The 23,460-nt window shown below is 40.3% G+C and overlaps 1 protein-coding gene across 2 annotated transcripts in view; it reads right to left on the bottom strand.

Annotated features, from left to right (window-relative positions):
* SNAPC3 (small nuclear RNA activating complex polypeptide 3) overlaps positions 1-23,460 on the bottom strand; it is a 334,648-nt gene that overhangs the window by 185,926 nt on the left and 125,262 nt on the right. For both annotated transcript variants that reach the window (XM_053702581.1, XM_053702580.1), the window contains exon 2: positions 4,116-4,196. In XM_053702581.1, the coding sequence (XP_053558556.1) occupies positions 4,116-4,196 (81 nt within the window). The remainder of the gene's footprint in view (positions 1-4,115; positions 4,197-23,460) is intronic.

Below are 23,460 nucleotides of genomic sequence, written 5' to 3'. Positions count from 1 at the left end.
TCCACTGTTTCAGCATGCACAGTTGTAATGGTCTTAGATGAATTCGCGCAAAAGGAACTATGTCCATTGCTGCAACCATCAACCCTACTACTTCCATGCACTGAGCTACGGAAGGACGAGGAATAGAATGAAGAACTTGACAAGCGTTTAGAAGTTTTGATTTTCTGACTTCTGTCAGAAAAATACTCATTTCTAAAGAATCTATTATTGTTCCCAAGAAGGGAACTCTTGTCGACAGAGACAGGGAACTTTTTTCTATGTTCACCTTCCATCCGTGAGATCTGAGAAAGGCCAGAACGATGTCTGTGTGAGCCTTTGCCTTTGAAAGAGACGACGCTTGTATTAGAATGTCGTCCAAGTACTGTACTACTGCAATGCCCCTTGGTCTTAGAACCGCTAGAAGGGATCCGAGTACCTTGGTGAAAATCCTTGGAGCAGTGGCTAACCCGATTGGGAGGGCCACAAACTGGTAATGTTTGTCCAGAAAGGCGAACCTTAGGAACTGATGATGTTCTTTGTGGATAGGAATATGTAGATACGCATCCTTTAGATCCACGGTAGTCATAAATTGACCTTCCTGGATTGTGGGTAGAATCGTTCGAATGGTTTCCATTTTGAACGATGGTACTCTGAGAAATTTGTTTAGGATCTTTAAATCCAGAATTGGTCTGAAAGTTCCCTCTTTTTTGGGAACTACAAACAGATTTGAGTAAAAACCCATTCCTTGTTCCGCAGTTGGAACTGGGTGTATCACTCCCATTTTTAACAGGTCTCCTACACAATGTAAGAATGCCTGTCTCTTTATTTGGTTTGAGGATAATTAATACATGTGGAACCTTCCCCTTGGGGGTAGTTCCTTGAATTCCAGAAGATAACCCTGAGAAACTATTTCTAGTGTCCAGGGATCCTGAACATCTCTTGCCCAGGCCTGAGCAAAGAGAGAGAGTCTGCCCCCTACTAGATCCGGTCCCGGATCGGGGGCTACTCCTTCATGCTGTTTTGTTAGCAGCAGCAGGCTTCTTGGCCTGCTTACCCTTGTTCTAGCCTTGCATTGGTTTCCAGGCTGGTTTGGTTTGAGAAGAATTAACCTCTTGTTTAGAGGATGCAGAGTTAGAGGCCGGTCCGTTCCTGAAATTGCGAAAGGAACGAAAATTAGACTTATTCTTGGCTTTGAAAGGCCTATCTTGTGGGAGGGCGTGGCCCTTTCCCCCAGTGATGTCTGAAATAATCTCCTTCAATTCTGGCCCAAAGAGAGTCTTACCCTTGAAGGGGATATTAAGCAATTTTGTCTTGGAAGATACATCCGCTGACCAAGACTTTAGCCAAAGCGCTCTGCGCGCCACAATTGCAAACTCAGAATTTTTCGCCGCTAATCTAGCTAGTTGCAAAGCGGCATCTAAAATAAAAGAATTAGCCAACTTGAGTGCGTGAACTCTGTCCATAACCTCCTCATAGGGAGTCTCTCTACTGAGCGACTTTTCTAGTTCCTCGAACCAGAACCACGCTGCTGTAGTGACAGGAACAATGCATGAAATGGGTTGCAGGAGGTAACCTTGCTGTACAAAAATCTTTTTAAGCAAACCCTCCAATTTTTAATCCATAGGATCTTTGAAAGCACAATTATCCTCAATAGGAATAGTAGTGCGCTTGTTTAGAGTAGAAACTGCCCCCTCGACCTTAGGGACTGTCTGCCATAAGTCCTTTCTGGGGTCGACCATAGGAAATCATTTCTTAAATATAGGAGGGGGGACAAAACGTATGCCGGGCTTCTCCCACTCCTTATTCACTATGTCCGCCACCCGCTTGGGTATACGAAAAGCGTCGGGGTGCACCGGAACCTCTAGGAACTTGTCCATCTTGCATAATTTTTCTGGAATGACTAGGTTGTCACAATCATCCAGAGTAGGTAACACCTCCTTAAGCAGTGCGCGGAGATGCTCTAATTTAAATTTAAATGTCACAACATCAGGTTCAGCTTGTTGAGAAATTTTTCCTGAATCTGAAATTTCCCCATCTGACAAAACCTCCCTCATGGCCCCTTCAGATTGGTGTGAGGGTATGACAGAGCCATTATCATCAGCGCCCTCCTGCTCTACAGTGTTTAAAACAGAGCAATCGTGCTTTCTCTGATATGTAGGCATTTTGGATAATATATTTGCTATGGAGTTATCCATTACAGCCGTTAATTGTTGCATAGTAATAAGCATTGGCGCGCTAGAAGTACTAGGGGCCTCCTGCGTGGGCAAAACTGGTGTAGACACAGAAGGAGATGATGTAGAACTATGTCTACTCCCTTCATCTGATGTATCATCTTGGGCAACATTACTATCTGTGGCAGTAATGTCCTTACTTTGTTTGGACGCTATGGCACAATTATCACAAAATTTTGAAGGGGGGCACACATTGATCTTCAAACATATAGAACATAGCTTATCTGAAGGTGCAGACATGTTAAACAGGCTTAAACTTGTCAAGAAAGTACAAAAAAACTTTTAAAATAAAACCGTTACTGTCTCTTTAAATTTTAAACAGTGCACACTTTATTACTGAATATGTGAAAAAGTATGAAGTAATTGTTCATAATTTACCAAATTTTCACCACAGTGTCTTAAAGCATTCAAAGTATTGCACACCAAATTTCAGAGCTTTAACCCATAAATTAAAGAAACCGGAGCCGGTTACAGTTTTAACCCCTCTACAGTCCCAGCTACAGCCTTTGCTGCGACTTTACCAAACCCTGGGGGGAATACGATACCAAATGAAGCCTTCTAGGAACTTTTCCAACTACTTTCAGATCCTCACACATGCATCTGCATGTCTTGCTCTCAAAAGTAACTGCGCAGTAATGGCGCGAAAATGAGGCTCAGCCTACAACTGGGAAGGCCCTTCCTGACTGGAAAGGTGTCTAACACAGTGCCTGACGTTAAAAAACGTTCCCCAAGTTTATAAGTGTGAATTACAAGCATAAACATGTATAAAATGCCCAAATAAAGCAATCGATTTTGCCCATAAAAGTGTCTACCAGTTTTATAGCCCATATTAAGCCCTTTATTCTGTTTGAGACTAAGAAAATGGCTTACCGGTCCCCATGAGGGGAAATGACAGCCTTCCAGCATTACACAGTCTTGTTAGAAATATGGCTAGTCATACCTTAAGCAGAAAAGTCTGCTAACTGTTTCCCCCAACTGAAGTTACTTCATCTCAACAGTCCTATGTGGAAACAGCAATCGATTTTAGTTACTGTCTGCTAAAATCATCTTCCTCTCACAAACAGAACTCTTCATCTCTTTCTGTTTCAGAGTAAATAGTACATACCAGCACTATTTTAAAATAATAAAATCTTGATAGTAGAATAAAAAACTACAACTAAACACCACATACTCTTAACCATATCCGTGGAGATGTTGCCTGTGCAACGGCAAAGAGAATGACTGGGGTGGGCGGAGCCTAGGAGGGACTATATGGCCAGCTTTGCTGGGACTCTTTGCCATTTCCTGTTGGGGAAGAGATATTCCCACAAGTAAGGATGATGCCGTGGACCGGACACACCAATGTTGGAGAAATCCTGACTCTAACTTTTAAAGCTCTCAAAAACACTGCTCCACCATATATCTCCAACCTAGTCTCCAGAAAACCTCCCTTCCCCTTCGTTCTGCTCATGACCTCCACTCTTGGTACCGCCTCACACATTCCTGTCTACAAGAATTCTCCAGACTGGCCCCTATTTTGTGGAACTCTCTGCCTCACTCTACACAACTCTCCCCTAGTTTTCAAACTTTCAATTGCTCCTGTTAAGGGATGCATATAATATACACTAACATTCTCCCATCTTAGTTCCTCTCCTGCTTTAGCTATCCCCTTGAACGCCCTTAGCATGTAAGCCTAAGAGCCCAGCTGCTTTGTAGATCACCTTCATGAGAGATAATTTACAACAGTAAAACTATGCATTCCCATAACTGTCACCTTGCATATTAGATCCATGTCTTTAGCGCTGCGGAATCTGTTGGCACTCTACAAATAACTGATAATAATAATAATAATAATACCCATCACATTTTATTGGCTCGCTAATGATATTGCCACATACAATGCACCGTTCATTTTACTGTGCATACCCCAAAGTAACTAGACTGCTGTCTTCTGGAATGGCCTCAGGGTCTGCTTCTTCATTGTCATGACATTTTAATTCATCCACACTAAAAAAACAAAAAAAAAAAACAAAGTTAGAGCATAATAATAAGACACTGTATATCTTAAAAGGACATCAAAGTGATGGTAAATCCTAGCATCTGTGAAACTCTAGGATTTATCAGTTCAACAAATAAAGGGGGCTTTCAGTCATGAAGTATAAAATACTTCATGCTGAAAGTTCTTTTATTTGTCTGCAGCGTTCACCATGCTGAGAGCCTCAAGCTGCCCACGGCAGAACGCTATTTTTCAATGAGGTGACGATTCCACCTCTTAGACAATAGCTGTGTGAGCCAGATGGCATTATGCCGTAGAGATAGCATGCTATTGGCTAAGATCACCTCACTGCAAAATAGCGTTCTAATGGGGGCGACCTGAGTCGCTCAGCACGGAAAACCCTGCAGACAAATAAAGGAACTTTCAGCATGAAGTATTTTATACTTAACTGAAAGTCCCCTTTAAAGTTATAGAAAATCATAGCGTCTGTGAAATGCTAGGATTTACTAGTGCAACAAATAAACTTATGAGTACAACTACAGTATTATAGTTACTACTCACCATGCTACTGTTTTTACCCCTGTACCTGCAGCTCTTAGGAAATTGTGAGATAAAATATCCTTTCTTACATAGAGACGTTCATGTGATATTTATATGCATACAAAGATATATTTACACACACACACACACATATATATATATATATATATATATATACACACACACATATATACATATATATATACACACACACACACATACATACATACACACATATTACACTACAATATTGAGAAGCCAGCCATTGTACATTATATTATTTTTTTACATATTAGTTGCATAAATGCTCAAAAAGATACACTAGAAGGAAATGATTATTTTATAGGAAACATGAAACACACATATATATATATACATATATATATATATATATATATATATATATATATATATATATATATGTGTGTGTGTGTGTGTGTGTGTGTGTGTGTGTGTGTGTGTGTGTGTGTGTGCGCTTATAAATACAAATGTATACGCCAAGTCCAAAGATTCATATATAGCTGACAAAATCTATTACAAACTTGGCCCACTTACATTTAACTGATTTCAAACAGATCAAGGAAGGAAGTTCCGCAAATTAATTAAACATTACTACACAAACATTAAAATACTCATGATAAATTTCTAAATGAATGGTGTGTTAGATTTATGAATGAGAGCAGTTTTTTTTTATCAAGGTTCTTAATGAATAAAAACATGGAAAAACAGTAAGCTGTTGATACTTCAACATGCATCAACAGCTACTCACTTAAATGTGACACTATAGCAAGTAGCATGTAAAAGGCCTGGAGAAACTCCAAACACAGACAACGTCCCCATTAACAACAGGTTCTCATGCTAAATATCCGAATACATTAGATATCACAAAGCTTTTATCTCATATCGGAAGCCATGAAAATAGAACAGACAACCCTTGAACCTAAAGCAAAAACATTTTTCAAACCATAGTTATATTTCCATCGGTTTAATCATCTGATTGCAATACATAAGGATAGGTCAACATTTTTAAGATCATTAGCACCTTATGAGTAACTTTTCATGACAATAATACAATTGAGACAGACTTTCGCTGGCTTAAAGCATTATGTGTTGGGAAACACATCCTGCTTTTCCTCTAATTTAAAGGGAAACTTAAAATTAAACTTCCATGGTTCAGATGAGCTTACAGTTTTAACTCCTTAACCCAAATGTATATATATATATATATATATATATACACACATATACACAATATCATGGATAGGATTGCACAATCATACCATAAGTAATGCCACGGTGCACTGCTAGTACAATATATAGTTTCTCCAAGAAGCAGGCAGCTCACTGGTCTTTGCAGTAAAAGTACAAATTTATTTCTTCAGTTTAAAAAACAAACGTTTCGGCACTACATTGTGCCTTTGTCAATGTTACACAACAAGAATGTACAAAAGCAGAGTGCAACTAAGCACCCGAAATCGGGGTCTGATTTCGGGTGCTTAGTTGCACTCTGCTTTTGTACATTCTTGTTGTGTAACATTGACAAAGGCACAATGTAGTGCCGAAACGTTTGTTTTTTAAACTGAAGAAATAAATTTGTACTTTTACTGCAAAGACCAGTGAGCTGCCTGCTTCTTGGAGAATATATATATATATATATATATATATATATATATATATATATATATATATACTAAAATAAAGTTTGTAAATGGAAAAATTGCAAAATTTATTGGAGTGTTTTTCGAAAAATTCTTTTTATTGGGACTTTTTTTAGAATTTTACCAGTATCTAGGCATGTGGTGCAGACCCATACAATAGAAATCACTTATAATTTATGAGAAGACAAAGTGACATAAAATAATATCACTTTAACAAAGACTGGGATTTCAGCACTCTTTTAATAATAAATGACGCAACACTCTCATGATATAGTATCAAACTTGTGGGTTTATTACGTGTCAGATATACCCAAAAGACTACGAACTTGACTTGTAGAATATAATAATCAACACACAAAATACAGTACAGTGAATATAAAAATTGATTCCATATCTTCTAGAATTACTCCTAGAACATAACAGGACCGGTCCCAATTTCAACCACACCTCTACTAATGTGAACCTGTATAGTTAGTAAAGGATAAATATATTGAGACTTAAATGAGTCATCAAGTCTTATTAAGTTTAGGTCAGTGAAACCAGACTTATATATATCCTTTCTAGCTAAACGTGGTATTCAGCAAAAAGTTTAGACGTACAAATTAATAACGTGCATACATGATAATATTGCACTAACATATGTCTATATATTCAATTATAGTTTAACATAGACCAATATTGTACAACACAACTGAAAAGCCACTATTATGTTTCACATTGCAATAGGAGCTAGCATTAGAGTATCAGAAAAAAAGCTGCTAAAAATGGAAAGACAGCTTTTATCCTTAAATATTGCTCTATTTGTTTGAAGCTGAAATTCCTTGCTCAGAGCTGTTGTTACTGCAAGGTAAAATCGTGCATGCATATAGGAGCCAAGCGTAGAGTTGTATCAGTAAGTTAGTAAATTCACCAAACCAGGTTGGGAAAGCTGTTGTTACTGCAGTGTAAAAGCATGCATGCAATTAAAGCCAAGCGTGGTGGTGTGTCAATATGTTAGAAAGTTCACCAAACCAAGTTGGGATATCGACACTACACAGCTGGGAGGCTTAGGCAGTCAATGAAGCAAAGAGAATTGTAGCCAAAATTTAACTTGAAAGCAAAGACAGCAAATTATGTAGCGGAAAAGGTACAGGAGGATACTTATGTTTAATATACTGTACCCCTCTGTCGACTGCACCTTTTCCTGTTAGATTGACAATCTCTTCAAGCAATCTGTGCCAGGATCTTCATACTTTCGATGGATGAGAAAAATCTTTTATTTCTTTCTCTACTCCTTTTTTCTTGAAGAGCGCCTCACAGGCTTCCTTGCTTGCCGTCTTATAACGGATAGTTTTCCCAGAGCATAGAGCCTCCTTTGATCCACAGCTGGGCATTCAGCTTTCAAACTTGCCGCTTATCGAAAACAGCTTACTCAGACGCTAGCTCCTTCAGCGTGGTAGATCACATGGGTCCGGTCAGCCAATAGCCGACGCGCGTTTCACCCCCTCGTCACCCCCTGAGGAAGTCCCGTCTATCTCTCTATGACGAGGGGGTGAAACGCGCGTCGGCTATTGGCTGACCGGACCCATGTGATCTACCACGCTGAAGGAGCTAGCGTCTGAGTAAGCTGTTTTCGATAAGCGGCAAGTTTGAAAGCTGAATGCCCAGCTGTGGATCAAAGGAGGCTCTATGCTCTGGGAAAACTATCCGTTATAAGACGGCAAGCAAGGAAGCCTGTGAGGCGCTCTTCAAGAAAAAAGGAGTAGAGAAAGAAATAAAAGATTTTTCTCATCCATCGAAAGTATGAAGATCCTGGCACAGATTGCTTGAAGAGATTGTCAATCTAACAGGAAAAGGTGCAGTCGACAGAGGGGTACAGTATGTTAAACATAAGTATCCTCCTGTACCTTTTCCGCTACATAATTTGCTGTCTTTGCTTTCAAGTTAAATTTTGGCTACAATTCTCTTTGCTTCATTGACTGCCTAAGCCTCCCAGCTGTGTAGTGTCGATATCCCAACTTGGTTTGGTGAACTTTCTAACATATTGACACACCACCACGCTTGGCTTTAATTGCATGCATGCTTTTACACTGCAGTAACAACAGCTTTCCCAACCTGGTTTGGTGAATTTACTAACTTACTGATACAACTCTACGCTTGGCTCCTATATGCATGCACGATTTTACCTTGCAGTAACAACAGCTCTGAGCAAGGAATTTCAGCTTCAAACAAATAGAGCAATATTTAAGGATAAAAGCTGTCTTTCCATTTTTAGCAGCTTTTTTTCTGATACTCTAATGCTAGCTCCTATTGCAATGTGAAACATAATAGTGGCTTTTCAGTTGTGTTGTACAATATTGGTCTATGTTAAACTATAATTGAATATATAGACATATGTTAGTGCAATATTATCATGTATGCACGTTATTAATTTGTACGTCTAAACTTTTTGCTGAATACCACGTTTAGCTAGAAAGGATATATATAAGTCTGGTTTCACTGACCTAAACTTAATAAGACTTGATGACTCATTTAAGTCTCAATATATTTATCCTTTACTAACTATACAGGTTCACATTAGTAGAGGTGTGGTTGAAATTGGGACCGGTCCTGTTATGTTCTAGGAGTAATTCTAGAAGATATGGAATCAATTTTTATATTCACTGTACTGTATTTTGTGTGTTGATTATTATATTCTACAAGTCAAGTTCGTAGTCTTTTGGGTATATCTGACACGTAATAAACCCACAAGTTTGATACTATATCATGAGAGTGTTGCGTCATTTATTATTAAAAGAGTGCTGAAATCCCAGTCTTTGTTAAAGTGATATTATTTTATGTCACTTTGTCTTCTCATAAATTATAAGTGATATATATATATACGTCATGCAGTATTTTGCCTATCGTACCACATGGCATATATATACGTCCGTGCTGCAAGAAGTTCCAGCAGTCTTGGCTGTAAATTGAATTAACTAATTTTAGTGTAAGAACAAACATCAGATTAATGGAAGTAAATTAAAATCTCTATTCAGGCCTTTAGGATGCATAGTGTTAAGGTGCCATATCCATTTTGCTTCCTTGTATAGGAGATCTTTGGTTCTATCCCCTCCCCTGGCATTTTTAGGGGCCTTGTCTATAACCATAAACCTGAGTTGGTTAGCTTGGTTTCCCATTTTAATAAAATGGGCAGGTACTGGTAAATGAGTCGTGGACTCATTTCTAATGGTAGACTTGTGCTTGCGTACCCTATCTCTGACTTTTGGGTGGTCTCCCCGATGTATAAGAGGCCACATGGACATTTAAGGGCATAAACTAAATAGGAAGACTCCCAAGCAGGGGCGTATTAAGGCATAGGCCAACGAGGCCGGTGCCTAGGGCAGCAGATTTTTAAGGGGCAGCAGAATTTTGAGTCCCTAGGGCCACTCTACTGAACTCAGGGCCGGGTGGCTAAATCAACCAATTACAAATGACTTAAATGGCTGGCCGGCTATTGCTATCCTATGGGATTGTATGTGGGTGCGCATGACGTGGTGACAGTGGAGGCGGAGCTAACTTGCGCAGCCTGTGCTAGACTGAGAGGGAATGCGGTGTTCTTCCTGGATCCACCTCGTGGTTGAGACTGACACAGACTACACAGTGCAGTGTGCACTACAAAGTGACCACTGTGAAACAGCATATGCCTTTCTCCCTTCAATACATCTTCATTAGGCATTAAAATACTTAAACGGATTAGTCACTAAATACTTGTACATTTACTGTTTGTCTATCTGTCATACATGCAAAGAATAAGTATTTATTGCTGAATCTATACAACTATGTGACTTAAAACACAACTGAAAATATGTTGTATGCATTTAATACATTCAGAAACAACACAAGTATATACTTTATTATGATTGTATCATGTGACTTTATCCCCTAGGATACAATTCCTAAACCTATCATAACTACTGTTGTATTTTTTAAGTACTTTGAAAGGCCAGTTTGTATATTCATTACATATTTATCCAAGCAGATATTTTGCTTAAATAACTGTCAATCACCAAAGAAGATGTTTAAGGTTAAACAACTACCTACTGACAAACTATCATACAGTGAATGATATTTTTTTCTGATATAAACACTTTAATCATCTGACTTGCAAAATAATGTCTTAATATATATATATATATATATATATATATATATATATATATATATATATATATATGTGTGTGTGTGTGTGTGTGTGTGTGTGTGTGTGTGTGTGTGTGTGTGTGTGTGTGTGTGACCAGAGTGAATGCAAGCCCTGGTGAACATCTACTTAAAAAGACATAATTTTTTTATTTTTTTACACCCTGCCCCAAAAATATTATGTCTAAAAAAAAAAGGCCTTAAACCTGGGGTGGGTGGGGGGGGCAGCAGAGTTTTGAGTGCCTAGGGCAGCATACAACCTAAATACGCCCCTGCTCCCAAGTGTAGTAACCAGATACATAGAATTGTTTACCAGTGTGGGGATATGAGATAGTATTGCCTTTGATTACACCATTACATGTATTAGCTTGAGAAAGGGACAGGAGTCCCGAAACGTTGCTCTTCCACTAAAGGTTTCATTTCTTGAAAGTGTGCCACCTTCATCTGTTGTTTTTTAAACAGAGTAATCTAGGGACTGAGATACAAAACGAGGGCCTCTGCCCTCACAGCGGCTTACTAATTTACAGCCACATTGCCAGATTAGGCAAACGTGAGACATAACGGCGCAAACAAATGTGAGTAATACACAAGCACAACATCGGCTGCAAATACCCCCAACATCACAGCAGCAATAGTAAGCAAAACATCACAGCTATAAGGTCGGATAGAAGCATTTCACCGCAGAGCAACAGCACTTGTACTGATATTACAATAAGCGGTTACCAAGGCAATTCACTACTGCTGCAGGACCAGTCAGGAACAATATAACGCAGCATAGCTGCACTTACACCTACGTTAGAACGATCTGAACAATCTAACACAGGAGCCACACAATCACAGGAGAACACATTATCAAGCTTCCAATCAAACACTCTCTCTATCCAGCAGAACCCCCATGCTTACTATTCAGTCTCAAATAGCAGATCTACCCTCAAAAAAAATAGATCTAGAGTCACTAAAATCCTTTATCAAAGAAGAACTAAGGGACCTAAAGAAAGATCTTAAAGGGACACTGAACACAATTTTTTTTCTTTCGTGATTCAGATAGAGCATGCAATTTTAAACAACTTTCTAAATTACTCCTGTTATCAATTTTTCTTCGTTCTCTTGCTTTCTTTATTTTAAAAAGAAGGCATCTAAGTTATTTTTTTGGTTCAGGACCATGGAAAGCACTTATTTATTGGTAGGTGAATTTACACATCAATCAGCAAGAACAGCACAGTGTGTTCACTAAAAATGGGCCGGCATCTAAACTTACATTCTTGCATTTCAAATAAAGATACCAAGATAATTAAAATAATTTGATAATAGGAGTAAATTAGAAAACATAATTTATGCTTACCTGATAAATTTATTTCTCTTGTAGTGTGTTCAGTCCACGGGTCATCCATTACTTATGGGATATATTCTCCTTCCCAACAGGAAGTTGCAAGAGGATCACCCAAGCAGAGCTGCTATATAGCTCCTCCCCTCACATGTCATATCCAGTCATTCGACCGAAACAAGATGAGAAAGGAGAAACTATAAGGTGCAGTGGTGACTGGAGTTATAATTTTAAAATTTAGAACCAGCCTGAAAAAGACAGGGCGGGCCGTGGACTGAACACACTACAAGAGAAATAAATTTATCAGGTAAGCATAAATTATGTTTTCTCTTGTTAAGTGTGTTCAGTCCACGGGTCATCCATTACTTATGGGATACCAATACCAAAGCTAAGTACACGGATGATGGGAGGGACAAGGCAGGAACATTAAACAGAAGGAACCACTGCCTGTAGAACCTTTCTCCCAAAACCAGCCTCCGAAGAAGCGAAAGTGTCAAATTTGTAAAATTTGGAAAAAGTATGAAGTGAAGACCAAGTTGCAGCCTTGCAAATCTGTTCAACAGAGGCCTCATTCTTAAAGGCCCAGGTGGAAGCCACAGCTCTAGTGGAATGAGCTGTAATTCTTTCAGGAGGCTGCTGTCCAGCAGTCTCATAGGCTAAACGTATTATGCTACGAAGCCAAAAAGAGAGAGAGGTAGCCGAAGCCTTTTGACCTCTCCTCTGTCCAGAGTAAACGACAAACAGAGAAGAAGTTTGTCTAAAATCTTTAGTTGCCTGTAAGTAGAACTTCAGAGCACGGACCACGTCTAGATTATGCAAAAGACGTTCCTTCTTTGAAGAAGGATTAGGACATAATGATGGAACAACAATCTCTTGATTGATATTCCTGTTAGAAACAACCTTAGGCAAAAACCCAGGTTTAGTACGCAGAACTACCTTATCTGAATGAAAGATCAGATAAGGAGAATCACAATGTAAGGCAGATAACTCAGACTCTTCGAGCCGAGGAAATAGCCATCAAAAACAAAACTTTCCAAGATAAAAGCTTAATATCAATGGAATGAAGGGGTTCAAACGGAACACCCTGAAGAACTTTAAGAACCAAGTTTAAGCTCCACGGAGGAGCAACAGCTTTAAAAACAGGCTTAATTCTAGCCAAAGCCTGACAAAAGGCCTGGACGTCTGGATGCTCTGCCAGACGTTTGTGTAAAAGAATAGACAGAGCTGAAATCTGTCCCTTTAGCGAACTAGCGGATAAACCCTTTTCTAAACCCTCTTGTAGAAAAGCTAATATCCTAGGAATCCTAACCTTACTCCATGAGTAACTCTTGGATTCGCACCAATATAAATATTTACGCCATATCTTATGGTACATTTTTCTTGTCACAGGTTTCCGAGCCTGTATTAATGTATCAATAACCGAATCCGAAAACCCACGCTTTGATAGAATCAAGCGTTCAATTTCCAGGCAGTCAGCCTCAGAGAAATTAGGTTTGGATGGTTGAAAGGACCCTGAATTAGAAGGTCCTGCCTCAGAGGAAGAGACCACGGTGGACAGGACGACATGTCCACTAGGTCTGCATACCAGGTCCTGCGTGGCCACGCAGGCGCTATCAGAATTACCGATGCCCTCTCCTGTTTGATCCTGGCAATCAGCCGAGGTAGCAACGGAAATGGTGGAAACACATAAGCTATGTTGAAAACCCAAGGGGCTGCTAATGCATCTACCAGCACCGCTACCGGGTCCCTGGACCTGGATCCGTAACAAGGAAGCTTTGCGTTCTGGCGAGATGCCATGAGATCCAGATCCGGTTTGCCCCAACGACGAATCAGTTGAGCAAATACCTCCGGGTGAAGTTCCCACTCTCCCGGATGAAAAGTCTGGTGACTTAGGAAATCCGCCTCCCAGTTCTCTACGCCTGGGATGTGAATCGCTGACAGGTGGCAAGAGTGAGACTCTGCCCAGCGAATTATCTTCGAGACTTCCAACATCGCTAGGGAACTCCTGGTTCCCCCTTGATGATTGATGTAAGCCACAGTCGTGATATTGTCCGACTGAAATCTGATGAACCTCAGCTTCGCTAACTGAGGCCAAGCCAGAAGAGCATTGAATATTGCTCTTAATTCTAGAATGTTTATTGGGAGGAGTTTCTCCTCCTGAGTCCACGATCCCTGAGCCTTCAGGGAATTCCAGACTGCTCCCCAGCCTAGAAGGCTGGCATCCGTTGTTACAATCGTCCAATCTGGCCTGCGAAAGGTCATTCCTTTGGACAGATGAAACGGTGACAACCACCAGAGAAGCGAATCTCTGGTCTCCTGGTCCAGATTTAGCAAAGGGGACAGATCTGAGTAATCCCCGTTCCATTGACTGAGCATGCATAGTTGCAGCGGTCTGAGATGCAGGCGCGCAAATGGCACTATGTCCATTGCCGCTACCATTAAGCCGATTACCTCCATGCACTGAGCTACCGATGGGCTTGGAATGGAATGAAGGACACGGCAAGCATTGAGAATCTTTGATAACCTGGACTCCGTCAGTTAAATCTTCATCTCTACAGAATCTATAAGAGTCCCTAGAAAAGGAACCCGTGTGAGTGGTAACAGAGAACTCTTTTCCACGTTCACTTTCCACCCATGCGACCTCAGAAATGCTAGAACTATCTCTGTATGAGACTTTGCATTCTGAAAACTTGACGCTTGTATCAGAATGTCGTCTAGGTACGGAGCCACCGCTATGCCTCGTGGTCTTAGTACCGCCAGAAGTGAGCCCAGAACATTCGTAAAAATTCTCGGGGCCGTGGCTAACCCGAAGGGAAGAGCCACAACTTGGTAATGCCTGTCTAGAAAGGCAAACCTCAGGTACCGATAATGATCCTTGTGAATCGGTATATGAAGGTAAGCATCCTTTAAGTCCACCGTGGTCATATATTGACCCTCTTGGATCATGGGTAGGATGGTTCGAATGGTTTCCATCTTGAACGATGGTACCCTTAGGAATTTGTTTAAGATCTTTAAGTCCAAGATTGGTCTGAAGGTTCCCTCTTTTTTGGGAACCACAAATAGATTTGAGTAAAATCCTTGTCCCTGTTCCGATCGCGGAACTGAGTGGATCACCCCCATGATTAAGAGGTCTTGTACACATTGTAGAAATGCCTCTCTCTTTACTAGGTTTGTCGATAACCTCGAAAGATGGAACAACCCTTGTGGAGGAGAGGATTTGAAATCCAGAAGGTATCCCTGAGATATAATCTTTGACGTCCAGGGATCCTGCACATCTCTTGCCCAAGCCTGGGCAAAGAGAGAAAGTCTGCCCCCACTAAATCCGTCTCTGGATAGGGGGCCCTGACTTCATGCTGTCTTAGGGGCGGGAGTAGGCTTTCTGGCCTGCTTGCCCTTGTTCCATGACTGGTTGCCTTTCCAACCTTGTCTGTAACGAGCAGTAGTTCCTTCCTGTTTTGGAGTGGAGGAAGTCAATGCTGCTCCTGCCTTGAAGTTACGAAAGGCACGAAAATTAGACTGTTTGGCCTTTGGTTTGGCCCTGTCCTGAGGAATGGCGTGGCCCTTACCTCCCGTAATGTCAGCAATAATTTCCTTCAAGCCGGGCCCGAATAAGGTCTGCCCTTTGAAAACATAATTTATGTAAGAACTTACCTGATAAATTCATTTCTTTCATATTAACAAGAGTCCATGAGCTAGTGACGTATGGGATATACATTCCTACCAGGAGGGGCAAAGTTTCCCAAACCTTAAAATGCCTATAAATACACCCCTCACCACACCCACAAATCAGTTTAACGAATAGCCAAGAAGTGGGGTGATAAGAAAAAAAGTGCGAAGCATATAAAATAAGGAATTGGAATAATTGTGCTTTATACAAAAAAATCATAACCACCACAAAAAAGGGTGGGCCTCATGGACTCTTGTTAATATGAAAGAAATGAATTTATCAGGTAAGTTCTTACATAAATTATGTTTTCTTTCATGTAATTAACAAGAGTCCATGAGCTAGTGACGTATGGGATAATGACTACCCAAGATGTGGATCTTTCCACACAAGAGTCACTAGAGAGGGAGGGATAAAATAAAGACAGCCAATTCCTGCTGAAAATAATCCACACCCAAAATAAAGTTTAACAAAAAACATAAGCAGAAGATTCAAACTGAAACCGCTGCCTGAAGAACTTTTCTACCAAAAACTGCTTCAGAAGAAGAAAATACATCAAAATGGTAGAATTTAGTAAAAGTATGCAAAGAGGACCAAGTTGCTGCTTTGCAGATCTGGTCAACCGAAGCTTCATTCCTAAACGCCCAGGAAGTAGATACTGACCTAGTAGAATGAGCTGTAATTCTCTGAGGCGGAATTTTACCCGACTCAACATAGGCAAGATGAATTAAAGATTTCAACCAAGATGCCAAAGAAATGGCAGAAGCTTTCTGGCCTTTCCTAGAACCGGAAAAGATAACAAATAGACTAGAAGTCTTACGGAAAGATTTCGTAGCTTCAACATAATATTTCAAAGCTCTAACAACATCCAAAGAATGCAATGATTTCTCCTTAGAATTCTTAGGATTAGGACATAATGAAGGAACCACAATTTCTCTACTAATGTTGTTGGAATTCACAACTTTAGGTAAAAATTCAAAAGAAGTTCGCAACACCGCCTTATCCTGATGAAAAATCAGAAAAGGAGACTCACACGAAAGAGCAGATAATTCAGAAACTCTTCTAGCAGAAGAGATGGCCAAAAGGAACAAAACTTTCCAAGAAAGTAATTTAATGTCCAATGAATGCATAGGTTCAAACGGAGGAGCTTGAAGAGCTCCCAGAACCAAATTCAAACTCCAAGGAGGAGAAATTGACTTAATGACAGGTTTTATACGAACCAAAGCTTGTACAAAACAATGAATATCAGGAAGAATAGCAATCTTTCTGTGAAAAAGAACAGAAAGAGCGGAGATTTGTCCTTTCAAAGAACTTGCGGACAAACCCTTATCTAAACCATCCTGAAGAAACTGTAAAATTCTTGGTATTCTAAAAGAATGCCAAGAAAAATGATGAGAAAGACACCAAGAAATATAAGTCTTCCAGACTCTATAATATATCTCTCGAGATACAGATTTACGAGCCTGTAACATAGTATTAATCACGGAGTCAGAGAAACCTCTATGACCAAGAATCAAGCGTTCAATCTCCATACCTTTAAATTTAAGGATTTCAGATCCGGATGGAAAAAAGGACCTTGTGACAGAAGGTCTGGTCTTAACGGAAGAGTCCATGGTTGGCAAGATGCCATCCGTACAAGATCCGCATACCAAAACCTGTGAGGCCATGCCAGAGCTATTAGCAGAACAAACGAGCATTCCCTCAGAATCTTGGAGATTACTTTTGGAAGAAGAACTAGAGGCGGAAAGATATAGGCAGGATGATACTTCCAAGGAAGTGATAATGCATCCACTGCCTCCGCCTGAGGATCCCGGGATCTGGACAGATACCTGGGAAGTTTCTTGTTTAGATGAGAGGCCATCAGATCTATCTCTGGGAGCCCCCACATTTGAACAATCTGAAGAAATACCTCTGGGTGAAGAGACCATTCGCCCGGATGCAACGTTTGGCGACTGAGATAATCCGCTTCCCAATTGTCTACACCTGGGATATGAACCGCAGAGATTAGACAGGAGCTGGATTCCGCCCAAACCAAAATTCGAGATACTTCTTTCATAGCCAGAGGACTGTGAGTCCCTCCTTGATGATTGATGTATGCCACAGTTGTGACATTGTCTGTCTGAAAACAAATGAACGATTCTCTCTTCAGAAGAGGCCAAAACTGAAGAGCTCTGAAAACTGCACGGAGTTCCAAGATATTGATCGGTAATCTCACCTCCTGAGATTCCCAAACTCCTTGTGCCGTCAGAGATCCCCACACAGCTCCCCAACCTGTGAGACTTGCATCTGTTGAAATTACAGTCCAGGTCGGAAGAACAAAAGAAGCCCCCTGAATTAAACGAAGGTGATCTGTCCACCACGTTAGAGAGTGCCGAACAATCGGTTTTAAAGATATTAATTGATATATCTTCGTGTAATCCCTGCACCATTGGTTCAGCATACAGAGCTGAAGTGGTCGCATGTGAAAACGAGCAAAGGGGATCGCGTCCGATGCAGCAGTCATAAGACCTAGAATTTCCATGCATAAGGCTACCGAAGGGAATGATTGAGACTGAAGGTTTCGACAGGCTGTAATCAATTTTAGACGTCTCTTGTCTGTTAAAGACAGAGTCATGGACACTGAATCTATCTGGAAACCCAGAAAGGTTACCCTTGTTTGAGGAATCAAAGAACTTTTTGGTAAATTGATCCTCCAACCATGATCTTGAAGAAACAACACAAGTCGATTCGTATGAGACTCTGCTAAATGTAAAGACTGAGCAAGTACCAAGATATCGTCCAAATAAGGAAATACCACAATACCCTGTTCTCTGATTACAGACAGAAGGGCACCGAGAATCTTTGTGAAAATTCTTGGAGCTGTAGCAAGGCCAAACGGTAGAGCCACAAATTGGTAATGCTTGTCTAGAAAAGAGAATCTCAGGAACTGATAATGATCTGGATGAATCGGAATATGCAGATATGCATCCTGTAAATCTATTGTGGACATATAATTCCCTTGCTGAACAAAAGGCAATATAGTCCTTACAGTTACCATCTTGAACGTTGGTATCCTTACATAACGATTCAATAATTTTAGATCCAGAACTGGTCTGAAGGAATTCTCCTTCTTTGGTACAATGAAGAGATTTGAATAAAACCCCATCCCCTGTTCCGGAACTGGAACTGGCATAATTACTCCAGCCAACTCTAGATCTGAAACACAATTCAGAAATGCTTGAGCTTTCACTGGATTTACTGGGACATGGGAAAGAAAAAAATCTCTTTGCAGGAGGTCTCATCTTGAAACCAATTCTGTACCCTTCTGAAACAATGTTCTGAATCCAAAGATTGTGAACAGAATTGATCCAAATTTCTTTGAAAAAACGTAACCTGCCCCCTACCAGCTGAACTGGAATGAGGGCCGTACCTTCATGTGAACTTAGAAGCAGGCTTTGCCTTTCTAGCAGGCTTGGATTTATTCCAGACTGGAGATGGTTTCCAAACTGAAACTGCTCCTGAGGACGAAGGATCAGGCTTTTGTTCTTTGTTGAAACGAAAGGAACGAAAACGATTGTTAGCCCTGTTTTTACCTTTAGACTTTTTATCCTGTGGTAAAAAAGTTCCTTTCCCACCAGTAACAGTTGAAATAATAGAATCCAACTGAGAACCAAATAATTTGTTTCCCTGGAAAGAAATGGAAAGTAGAGTTGATTTAGAAGCCATATCAGCATTCCAGGTCTTAAGCCATAAAGCTCTTCTGGCTAAGATAGCCAGAGACATAAACCTAACATCAACTCTAATAATATCAAAAATGGCATCACAGATGAAATTATTAGCATGCTGGAGAAGAATAATAATATCATGAGAATCACGATTTGTTACTTGTTGCGCTAGAGTTTCCAACCAAAAAGTTGAAGCTGCAGCAACATCAGCCAATGATATAGCAGGTCTAAGAAGATTACCTGAACATAGATAAGCTTTTCTTAGAAAAGATTCAATTTTTCTATCTAAAGGATCCTTAAACGAGGTACCATCTGACGTAGGAATGGTAGTACGTTTAGCAAGGGTAGAAATAGCCCCATCAACTTTAGGGATTTTGTCCCAAAATTCTAACCTGTCAGGCGGAACAGGATATAATTGCTTAAAACGTTTAGAAGGAGTAAATGAATTACCCAATTTATCCCATTCCTTAGAAATTACTGCAGAAATAGCATTAGGAACAGGAAAGACTTCTGGAATAACCGCAGGAGCTTTAAAAACCTTATCCAAACGTATAGAATTAGTATCAAGAGGACTAGAATCCTCTATTTCTAAAGCAATTAGTACTTCTTTAAGTAAAGAGCGAATAAATTCCATCTTAAATAAATATGAAGATTTATCAGCATCAATCTCTGAGATAGAATCCTCTGAACCAGAAGAGTCCAAAGAATCAGAATGATGGTGTTCATTTAAAAATTCATCTGTAGAGAGAGAAGATTTAAAAGACTTTTTACGTTTACTAGAAGGAGAAATAACAGACAAAGCCTTCTTTATGGATTCAGAAACAAAATCTCTTATGTTATCAGGAACATTCTGCACCTTAGATGTTGAGCGAACTGCAACAGGCAATGGTACATCACTAAAGGAAATATTATCTGCTTTAACAAGTTTGTCATGACAATTATTACAAACAACAGCTGGAGGAATAGCTACCAAAAGTTTACAGCAGATACACTTAGCTTTGGTAGATCCAGCAGGCAGTGGTTTTCCTGTAGTATCTTCTGGCTCAGATGCAACGTGAGACATCTTGCAATATGTAAGAGAAAAAACAACATATAAAGCAAAATAGATCAAATTCCTTATAAGACTGTTTCAGGAATGGGAAAAAAATGCCAAACATCAAGCTTCTAGCAACCAGAAGCAAATGAAAAATGAGACTGAAATAATGTGGAGACAAAAGCGACGCCCATATTTTTTGGCGCCAAATAAGACGCCCACATTATTTGGCGCCTAAATGCTATTGGCGCCAAAAATGACGCCACATCCGGAACGCCGACATTTTTGGCGCAAAATAACGTCAAAAATGACGCAACTTCCGGCGACACGTATGACGCCGGAAACGGAAAAGAATTTTTGCGCCAAAAAAGTCCGCGCCAAGAATGACGCAATAAAATGAAGCATTTTCAGCCCCCGCGAGCCTAACAGCCCACAGGGAAAAAAGTCAAATTTTTGAGGTAAGAAAAAATATGATAATTTAAAGCATAATCCCAAATATGAAACTGACTGTCTGGAAATAAGGAAAGTTGAACATTCTGAGTCAAGGCAAATAAATGTTTGAATACATATATTTAGAACTTTATAAATAAAGTGCCCAACCATAGCTTAGAGTGTCACAGAAAATAAGACTTACTTACCCCAGGACACTCATCTACATGTTTGTAGAAAGCCAAACCAGTACTGAAACGAGAATCAGTAGAGGAAATGGTAAATATAAGAGTATATCGTCGATCTGAAAAGGGAGGTAAGAGATGAATCTCTACGACCGATAACAGAGAACCTTATGAAATAGACCCCGTAGAAGGAGATCACTGCATTCAATAGGCAATACTCTCTTCACATCCCTCTGACATTCACTGCACGCTGAGAGGAAAACCGGGCTCCAACTTGCTGCGGAGCGCATATCAACGTAGAATCTAGCACAAACTTACTTCACCACCTCCCTTGGAGGCAAAGTTTGTAAAACTGATTTGTGGGTGTGGTGAGGGGTGTATTTATAGGCATTTTAAGGTTTGGGAAACTTTGCCCCTCCTGGTAGGAATGTATATCCCATACGTCACTAGCTCATGGACTCTTGTTAATTACATGAAAGAAAGGAATGTTAAGCAGTTTAGACTTGGAAGTTACATCCGCTGACCAGGATTTAAGCCAGAGCGCTCTGCGCGCCTGTATGGCGAATCCAGAATTTTTAGCCGTAAGTTTGGTTAGATGTACTACGGCATCTGAAACAAACGCATTAGCTTGCTTAAGGGTTCTAACTTTGCTCAAGGCCTCATCCAACGGCTCTGTGCGAATCGCCTCTTCCAGAGACTCAAACCAGAATGCCGCTGTAGCCGTGACAGGCGCAATGCATGCAAGAGGCTGCAATATAAAACCCTGTTGAACAAACATTTTCTTAAGATAACCCTCTAATTTTTTATCCATTGGATCTGAGAAAGCACAGCTATCCTCCACCGGGATAGTGGTACGCTTGGCTAACGTAGAAACTGCTCCCTCCACCTTAGGGACCGTCTGCTATAAGTCTCGTGTGGTGGCGTCTATAGGGAACATTTTTCTAAATATCGGGGGAGGGGAAAAAGGCACACCGGGTCTATCCCACTCCTTACTGATAATTTCTGTAAGTCTTTTTGGTATAGGAAAAACGTCAGTACACACCGGTACCGCATAGTATCTATCCAACCTACACAATTTCTCTGGAATTGCCACCGTGTCGCAATCATTCAGAGCCGCTAATACCTCCCCTAGTAACACACGGAGGTTCTCAAGCTTAAATTTAAAATTTGAAATTTCTGAATCCGGTCTCCCCGAATCAGAACCGTCACCGACAGAATGAAGCTCACCGTCCTCATGTTCTGCAAGTTGTGACGCAGTATCAGACATGGCTCTCGTGTCATCAGCGCGCTCTGTCCTTAACCCAGAGCTATCGCGTTTGCCCCTTAATTCGGGCATATTATATAATACTTCTTTCATAACATTAGCCATATCATGTAAAGTGATTTGTAAGGGCCTAGATGTACTAGGTGTCTCAATCCTACGCATCTCCCGAGCGGGAGACGCAGGTACTGACACGTGAGGAGAGTTAGGCGGCATAACTTCCCCCTCGTTGTCTGGTGATAGCTTCTTTATCGGTACAGATTGACATTTATTGAAAGCAATATCAATACAATTGGTACACATCGTTCTATTGGGCTCCACACTGGCTTTTGAACATGATGAACAAACAGCTTCCTCTGAATCAGACATGTTTAAAACAGACTTAGCAATGAAACTAACAAGCTTGGAAATCACTTTCAATAAGTTTTACAAGCAATATAAAAAAACGCTGCAGCGCTTCAAAAATACAGATATAATTAAACAATTCTTAACAAGAAGTGTACTATTAGCAGAGGATTGCACCCATTAGCAAAAGGATGATTAACCCCTCGATACCCAAAACGGATAAAACAGATATCAATTAAGATTTAACGCTTTTAATCACAGTCAGCACACTGTCACAGATCTGCTGTGACTGATTACCTCCCTCACAAATGAAATTTGCAGACCCCTGAGCTCTCTAGAGACGTCCTGGATCAAGGAGGAAGAAGCAGAAAGACTGTGCAATAATTTTAACTGCGCAACAAGGCGCTAAAACAAGGGCCCTCCCACTCCAATCACAACAGTGGGAGCCCTGATATAACTGTTTCCATGTAGAAAAATATGTTAGCCATGTGGAAAAAAACATGCCCAAAGCGATTTATCACCAAAGTACCTCACAAAAAAACGAATAACATTCCAGTAAACGTTTTATTAAAAAACAAAATTTTTCAATGTCATGCAAAGCTATCACTAAGCCTGCTACCAGTTGCTACCACTGCAGAGAAGGCTTAGGTATTATTTCAGAGTTAACAGTATTTTCTCAGTCAAATTCTAGTCCCTAGAATATACATTTATCAGCCTGATACCAGTTGCTACTACTGCATTTAAGGCTGTACTTACATCATACGGTAACAGCAGTATTTTCTTAGTCAATTCCATTCCCAGAAAATAAAGTACTGCACATACCTCATTTGCGGAGGACCCCGCATGCTATTCCCAGTTTCTGAAGTTACCCCACTCCTCAGAATGTCGAGAACAGCCAGTGGATCTTAGTTACGCCTGCTAAGATCATAGATAAAAAACGCAGGCAGTTTCTTCTTCCAAATACTGCCTGAGATAGA

This window comes from Bombina bombina, chromosome 2 (genome assembly GCF_027579735.1).
Source record: "Bombina bombina isolate aBomBom1 chromosome 2, aBomBom1.pri, whole genome shotgun sequence".
Lineage (NCBI taxonomy): Eukaryota > Metazoa > Chordata > Amphibia > Anura > Bombinatoridae > Bombina > Bombina bombina.
Note: the sequence above shows the minus strand (reverse complement) of the source record. Positions and strands in the feature narration are given on the sequence as shown.